The sequence below is a fragment of the Bos grunniens genome, chromosome 14 (assembly GCF_055505025.1).
Source record: "Bos grunniens cultivar Pamir isolate PY7600 chromosome 14, Bosgru_T2T1.0, whole genome shotgun sequence".
Lineage (NCBI taxonomy): Eukaryota > Metazoa > Chordata > Mammalia > Artiodactyla > Bovidae > Bos > Bos grunniens.
In genome coordinates this window covers 8,826,679-8,835,209 of record NC_141178.1, presented here as the reverse complement: position 1 = coordinate 8,835,209, position 8,531 = coordinate 8,826,679, and the positions used below count along the sequence as shown (strand labels likewise).

Sequence of the window (8,531 nt, the reverse complement as noted above, 5' to 3'; positions counted from 1 at the left end):
TGCCTCGCCCCCGCCCCGTCTCAGGCAGGTCGGACCGCCGGCTGGGGTCCTGAAGGCTGTTCATGCGGGCACGCCCCGTCCAGGGAGAGCCCGTCAGCACCTCAGAGAGGCCTCCCGCGGCCTCCTCGTCGCCAGGCGCGACCTCCAAAGGGGGCAGCTTCGGCCCCTCGCGCCCCGTACGTCCAGGAAAACGCGCGCAGCCAGTTTAACGGTTCAGTTCCCGCCCGACTGCGGCAGCGCGGTAGGTCGGGCGCCCGAGGCTCCGCCCCGCGCGCGCCCCGCGCCTCTGGGGGCCGCCGTCTGCCCCACCCCCGCGGCTGCCAATCGCGGCCTCGAGCGAGCCGCCGGAGCCGTTCCCGGACGGGCACCCCCGGCGCTCCACAGTCGTGTCTGGACTGAGCGCCGCGACGCGGCTGCCGGCCCCGAACTCTCCAGGATCTTCAGGCGGTAGGTTGCCGGGGAGGACGGGCTGCGAGGCGAGCAGAAATCAGGACCGCGGGGAGTGAGGCGGCGAGTGGGCGCCGTCTCCGAGGACGGACACGGGGGAAGTTGGGGTGACGGGGAGAGAACTGGCTGGGGTCTGGGACGAGTCGGGCAAGGCCTCCACAGGGTCCCCAAGATGGGGCTCTTAGGACGCAAAGTGGGCGGGCAGGTCGGCAGGAAAGGCGCGGGGGCTGGGGCGGGGGAAAGCGGGAGAGAAGCAAGTGGCCCGGGGAGTTAGACTGCTGAAGGAATGTTGATAAAAATAAAACAAACAAAATGCCCCCAGAAGTAAGTGTGTATGGACCCGCGCCCCACGACCTGGTGATAGGCAAGTGGGATGGTTTGAAGACTGTTTCCCGTGTCCTGGCATCGTCCGTACTAAACGTGACCAACAGTTTGTTTTTGAGATTACTTTAGTTGTTTTTATTAATAATAAAGAGCAAACGAATAATTAATTACACGAAATTATATTCTGTAAGAAAAGAAAACCCAGTAAGAATAAAGAAACCAAAGACATATGTGGTCACTTCACAGAAGAAAGTCAAATGGCTAATGAACCGTATTTGAAGATGTTCTGTGCAACTTGTATGTAAGGATGCGCGTTTTTACGAAAGTTGACATACAACATTTTGTTAGTTTCAGATGTACAACATAATATTTTATCAAAAATTTATAGTTGCTGATATTTTCGCAAAACTAAAAAACTATGAAAAAGGACAGTTACCTCAGTTATGACAACCACCAACACGCATTACCTGGACAATTTATTCCACCTAAATGTTAAATTGTGTTTGTGTTAAAAGATGCTTCATAGGAAAAAAAATTTTTTTGTCAGAAAGCATGAAACAGAAAACAGGACACTCTTGGCTTATAATTTTTTGATATTTCAGTTTAAATATTTGATATTTAATTGTTCTAAATAATGACAACCTAGTTTGTGGAATATAAAACGTCTTTCAAGTCACGATTAGTTTATCCTTTAGTCCTCTGTATTTTCCATAATCAGTTTATGCTGCTTAATTACATCAGCATTTGGCTTTAAGAAATCATAACTTTGTAAAAGGTATTTTGAAGTTGAAAACTGAGATTAAATCTTACATAATCCTATATGGGAAATATACATGAGATAAATGAAAGCATGTTCTTTTCACTTCTCTCAGCATATTTCTTAAATTTTATATGCTCTTATCTCTTAATTACAGCAAAACCATCAGCAGTTTCTAAAGAAATCTAGCATTTAAGTTGTATATTTTAAGTATAATACTGTTTCTAAGTATAGTAGGTAGTAAGTATAGTATCTAATGGATTAGAATGGCAGTGTACCATGTCTGCAGAATGAGGAAAGCATATTAATCCCATAATATATTTAGTAGTCTAAAAAAAATTGAAAATTGAGGAAATGAAAATTATTAGCACACATCAACTTATTCAGAAGGTTTTATACATGTAAATGTTCCTTCTCATAAATTTTTTCCACACAAGTACTGTCCATCCACACGGAGTAGTGGAGAGTCAGTTGTGTTTTACTTGCCAAACACACAAATTTAGAGATGACAGCATGAACTTTACAGTCAGAACCGCATTTCTACCCATTACGAACTGTGTGAACTTGTGCATTTCTCTTTTTCTTAGCTTCAGGTTTCTCATCTGTAAAGTAACTAATAATGAGTTTCTGCAACAGTTAATGTATGGCTCAAAATTAAATGAGATAGTATATGTAAAGCATTTAATATGTAGTAAGATCTCATAAAAATGAAGTTTTAATTAAGAAAAGCATATATTGGGTAATGAAATTGTGCCCCATCTGATCAGTATATATGCTTATTATCTCATAGTACTATATTTTAGAAAATTTTAGGTTAATTTATAATTTCAGAGTTGGTGGGCCCTTGGGATTCATATTTAGTTCAACATATTTTTTTAAAAAAGAAATAATCTAAGATATAGTTAGTATTCTAGATGTAGAATAGCAGTGATATGGATTTCCTGACTTGCAAACCAGTGTTCTATTCATATCACTTGGCCTTAATAAGTGTGATACACCATTTTAACAGATTGACAGATAAAAACCATATGATTATCTCAATAGATGCAGAAAAAGCCTTTGACAAAACTCAGCTCCCATTTATGATTAAAATTCTTTAAAAAATGGGCATAAAATGATTAAAAATCATTCTAAGATGATTTGTTAAATATGTGTGAACTTGAAAAATAGTAACCATTTCTCAGCATGTGTTAGTTAATATTATTAATTTTTGAGATATTGGATCAAAATGTTCTTAAAGAAATATTTATACCACAAAACTATATTTACATTTCAAAGACAACTGTATGACAGACCCACTGCTTGCTACCCAGTGGTGTAGGTAGGATTATGTTTTTTTACAACTGTTCTTTGTAACACTTGATATCATAAATGCCTACACTAGGTAGGACAACCCACTCCAGTGTTCTTGCCTGGAGAATCCCAGGGCGGGGGAGCCTGGTGGGCTGCCATCCATGGGGTCACACAGAGTCGGACATGACTGAAGTGACTTAGCAGTAGCAGCAGGTAGGACCGGTAGCTTCCGAAAGGAAAGGTCCAAAAGGAAACTTTTGGAATTCTACATTAGAGTTTGCTAAAGACTGAAGTTATTTTACATACTGATTTTGTAGTTCAGCTGTCTTTATTTTTAACACAATTAAAATTAAGAGAATTAAGAAAATTTTTAAGAGAATTAATTCTTAATTAAGAATTAAGAGAATTAAGCTTTGGTTTGTGGAGCCCTGTCCTTCATTATGATACTTGATCAGTTTTACAATAATAATTGCTTATTTATTATATAAGTACTTGCCTTTCCATTAATAACACTGTTTAAGATATGATGCTGTTATGTAGTATGCATCCAAAACTTATTTCCTATAATATCACAGTCTCTATGCAGGCATAGTTTACTTTTAAAAAATCGTATTGAATAGAATATTGTATCAGATGTGAATTTGTATCTGGAGACTTTGCTGTAGTTTCTCTACTACAAATTGAAAGAGTGCATGCTTGCTAAATTGCTTCAGTCGTGTCTGACTCTTTGCGACACTATGGACTGTAGCCCGCCAGGCCTCTCAATTTGTAGTAGTTTTCCTACTACAGATTGAAAGGGGAAAGGGTAGGTGGGTACAGAAATATCTTTGGTGGGGTTTTTTTTGTTGTTTATTTATTGTATTGCAAACTCATATAATAGTTCTGTAACTCCTAAACTCTTGAAAATCCCTAGTTTGAATACTGTGGATTTGCTTTGCTCAGCAACTGGAATACACTTTACAACCTACCAACTCAATTTCAGCTGAGCAATGAAAAAAAAGTGTGTGCCAAAGTAGTCTATTGTATTCTTTTCATGGGGAATAGGATGGAAAGTTAATACTACTAATATTGACATTAGGGTCCTAATTTAAATGGTTAGGATACATATTAAATAATGACAGATTGCTTTTAGGTCCATGTTAAAATATCTCTTTCACATAGAAAATATTCAATCAATAAAGTGGTTTTTTTTCTTCATATGCTTTTTGGGTTTCCTATTATATCAAAGTTGTAATGTCAACAAATACATACAGCATTAGTTTTGTTTAGAAGGTTGTTAATCACCATGCTGAAATACTAGTTAACATACTCATTACAAGTCTAGATGGGTGCTAACTTGGGTTGTTGTTGTTCAGTTGCTCAGTCGTGTCTGAATGTTTGCAACCCCATGGACTGCAGCATGCCAGGCTCCCCTGTCCTCTGTCTCCCAGAGTCTGCTTGAACTCATGTCCATTGAGTTAATGATGCCATCCAACCATCTCATCTTCTGTCGTCCCCTTCTCCTCCCTCCTTCAGTCTTTCCCAGCATCAGGGTCTTTTCCAGTGAATCAGCTCTTTGTGTCAGATTTGCTTGACTCCAAACTTCAAGAAAAAGTAACTATTTTGTGCTTAGTTATCATTGCTAACTTTGAGAGGTTGTTTATAAATTTATGACTTTAACACTTGAATTATGTCCAAAGGAATTAGATGAAAGCATTTCTTTGGTGTGTAAAAAAGTGATTAACCCCATTTTATACTTAGGGAAAAGGTCGCTTAGACCAGCTTCTGCTCAAGATCATATGGTTACAATCAGTTTCTGGAAAATTAAGTGAAAATCTGGTGGAGTTTTACTTTTGACTTCATCTTGATAGGCATCAAAATTTGGAAAACTTGTGATCCATTCAAACATCAGAAAATTTTCATTAAATAGGCATTTAAATGTACAGATGTATTTAGTAAAACTGATTGTGTTGTAGCTACTAAGATACACAAAGTCAGTTTTTTTTTACTTCAATTGTCTAACCAATTAGGCTTATAATAGATTTTTTGTATGATATATTTTAGAAAAATTAATAGTCAAAATATAATATGGGCCACTGGAAAAAGAAAGAAAATCATTATTGTTGTTACTGTTCTTGTTATTTTACTATCAACCATTTGTTAGGAACTAGAGAACTTCATGTGAGCTTCATCTGAGCTTCCCTGGTAGCTCAGCTGGTAAAGAATCTGCCTACAATGTGTGAGGCCGCGGTTGGATTCCTGGGTCAGGAAGTTCGCCTGGAGAAGGTATAGGCTACCCACTCCAGTATTTTTGGGCTTCCCTCATGGTTCAGATGGTAAAGAATCCACCTGCAATGTGAAAGACCTGGGTTCAATCCCTGGGTTGGGAACATCCCCTGGAGGAGGGCATGGCAACCCACTCTAGCATTCTTGCCTGGAGAACCCCATGGACAAAGGAGCCTGGTGGCTACAGTCCATGGGGTTGCAAAGAGTCAGACAGGACTGAGCGAGTAAGCCCACACAGAGAACTTCACATGAACTATTTTATTTAATGTTACTGTTGAAAGAAGAAGAGCAGCTGAAAGAGTAAGGAAACACCAGAAAACCTGAGTTTATAGATAAATGGTGAAACATAATAACATTTATGAATTCAACAATTTATTGAACATGTAGTGTATATTAGATGCTGTGGCAGCCCTTAGATGCTGTATATTAGATGCTGTGCTAGCTCTTAGAGAAAGTGATGGAGCTATGATTTTATAGTCAGCTAATGTAATAAAAACCACACTGGAAGAGGGCACAAGGGTGCTTTGTGAACATAAAAGAAGGGTGCTTATTGAAACCTGGACAGTTCTGCCTGTGTCAGCGGTGGGAAGAGAGGGAGCAGCTAGCTTGACTGAAGGGTGTTCCGTCTAGAAGCATGGGGATGAGCGTATATGCCACTTTCTAGACTCATGAGCTGGGGCAAATTACCTAATTTCTCTAAGCATTATCTGGAAAATGAGGTTTAAAAAATCATAAAACTAACATTTATTGAACTCTTATGATGTAGTGGGCATTGTGCTAATGATTTATACAGATTTTCTTGTGTAGTCCTCAAACCTAGGAGGTAGGGGTTATTATTTTCCATAATTATATAACTAGGTGGTAGAGCTATGATAAGAACCCAGGTAGGCTGACCCAAGACCTGAGCTCTAACGATTAATAGTGCCTGATTTATAAAGTTGTTCTGAATATTAAATAATGTGGCATAGTTAATGGTTTACTGTGCATGAAACGTGGATGTTGGCTCATGTTTCTATTAATAATTCAGCAGGTGATGGGGAACTAAAGTTTTTGAAGCAGATATGTGTGTAAAGGGATCATAATTTGGAGAGAGAAGAAGCTGTATTCTCCCATTTGTTCAGCAAGTGCTTGTTTTGCACCTACTTTGGATCCAGTCCAAGTACTGAGTTAGTTGCAAGGGACACAGGAGGAATGAAAATATTGTTCCTCACTTTGAGAAGAATCTGTCCCTCGCTTTGCTAGTATGGAAGATAAATCAGCCATCATAGTTTAGTATATAGTATAGTACAGTGTTCTCTAAATGCCGTGATGTGGCCATATTCATTTTGTCTCAGGTAAAGAGGTACATAGGGAAAGGCAGTATTTAATTAAATCAGACTAGGTGTTCAGGGAGATATAGTAGGAACTACTGGGAGACTAAAAGAGTAGTGGTAGGAGTAAAGAAAATAGATCTGAGTGATATTTTGATAATAGAATGGAATTAGAGACTGATTATGGTGAGGGGCTCTAATTTAGATAAATTTAAGGAATACAACAGGAGGGACATCTTTGGAGTCAAAGTAATGAATTTAATTTTGGATATGTTGAATTTAAGGTACCTACTATAAGATATACATGGAAATATCTTTTGGCAATTAGATAGTTAATATAATAATAATACACTCAGGAGGTGATCATTCATCACCTCCTGAATTATTAATAATAGGAACAGAAGCCAACACCCATGTGTCATGCACAGTAAACCATTTACCTATGTCACATTATTTAAAAAGAGAGGTAGACGTGGATGTGTAAGTAACGGCATACTTATTATGTAGATAGGTAGTTGCAGTCATGAAAATAGATGAAAATAGCTAGGAGAATCAAAGCCAAATTTGGACTAATTCCTAAATTTAACTGGAGAAAAATAGGAATCATCTAAGGAAGTTAAAAGAGACAGTCAAAGAAATAGGAAACAAAACCTATAGAAAAGAGGGAAGTTAAGGGAGGAAAATGTTTTAAAGAGGGAATATTCAATTGTGAGAGATGCTGAAATGGGTCTCTGGTTGTTGCAGGTTGTTTTAAATTCTTGTTTTGTGTTTGTGTTTTCCACTTTAATTTATAAAATAGTTATCTTCAAATGAATGTCGTGTTTTTTTTTATTGTAAGTTCTATTTTTTTTTTGTCCTTTTTTCTTTTGTTCTTTTATTGAAGGATAATTGCATTACAGAATTGTGTTGTTTTCTGTCAAACCTCAACATAAATCAAACATAGGTACACATATTTCCCCTCACTTTTGAACCTCCCTCCCATCTCTCTCCCCACCCTACCCCTCTAGGTTGATCCAGAGCCCCTGTTTGAGTTTCCTGAAGTATACAGCAAATTCCCGTTGGCTATCTATTTTTACATATAGTAATGTAAATTTCCATGTTACTCTCTCCATACATCTCACCCTCTCCTCCCCTCTCCCCATGTCCATGAATCTATTCGGTATGTCTGTTTCGCTACTGCTGTCCTGTAAATAAATTCTTCAATACCATTTTTTCTAGATTCCATATATATATATATGTTAGAATATGATATTTATCTTTTTCTGACTCACTTCACTCTGTGTAATAGGTTCTAGGTTCATCCACCTCATCTGAACTGACTCAAATGCATTCCTTTTTATGGCTGAGTAACATTCCATTGTGTATATGTACCACAACTTCTTTATCCATTCATCCGTCCATGGACATCTAGGTTGCTTCCGTGTTCTAGCTGTTGTAAATAGTGCTGCAATGAACAGTGGGATACATGTGTCTTTTTCAATTTTGGTTTCATCAGGGTACATGCCTAGGAGTGGGATTGCTGGGTCATATGGTGGTAATGTCATTGTTTTGTTTGTATATGTGTTAAAGCAATTTGTGTTTTTCCCTCCTAAAGTATGGAACCTCAAGATCTTTATGATAATGGAAACCAAAAAGTTGATTGGTAAACCACTTCAACCAGCAAGACCTGTTCGTCATCTGAGTTCTCCCCCTGGTGAGTCTGGTATCCACATTTAAAAAATTAATTGGCTAATAGCTAATTAGTATTTGAAAGGCCAAATAATACATAAATAATATATGTATAGAATACATAAATAGTTTATGGTGGATATTTAAAGATAATGAAAACCAATGATCTCTGAAGAATTTAGAAGTATTACCAATGAGAAGGGATTCTTTTTTTATTGATGTATATAATTGATTTACAATACTGTGTTGGTTTTAGGTATACAGCAATGATTCAGATTCAGTTTTTATATATATATATATGTATGTATGTATGTATGTATGTATGGGCTTTCCTGATAGCTCAGTTGGTAAAGAATCCGCCTGCAATGCAGGAGCCCTGGGTTCGATTCCTGGGTTGGGAAGATCCCCTGGAGAAGGGAAAGACTACCCACTTCAGTATTCTGGCCTGGAGAATTCCGTGGACTGTA

General features: G+C 38.1%; 1 protein-coding gene across 2 annotated transcripts in view; it reads left to right on the top strand.

Annotated features, from left to right (window-relative positions):
• Window positions 1-334: 334 nt before the first annotated feature.
• The window catches only part of C14H8orf88 (chromosome 14 C8orf88 homolog), a 35,566-nt gene continuing 27,369 nt past the window's right edge, over window positions 335-8,531 (top strand). For both annotated transcript variants that reach the window (XM_086335889.1, XM_086335888.1), the window contains exons 1-2: window positions 335-447; window positions 7,991-8,089. In XM_086335889.1, coding sequence (XP_086192015.1) covers window positions 8,011-8,089 — 79 coding nt within the window. In that variant the 5' untranslated portion in view covers window positions 335-447; window positions 7,991-8,010. The remainder of the gene's footprint in view (window positions 448-7,990; window positions 8,090-8,531) is intronic.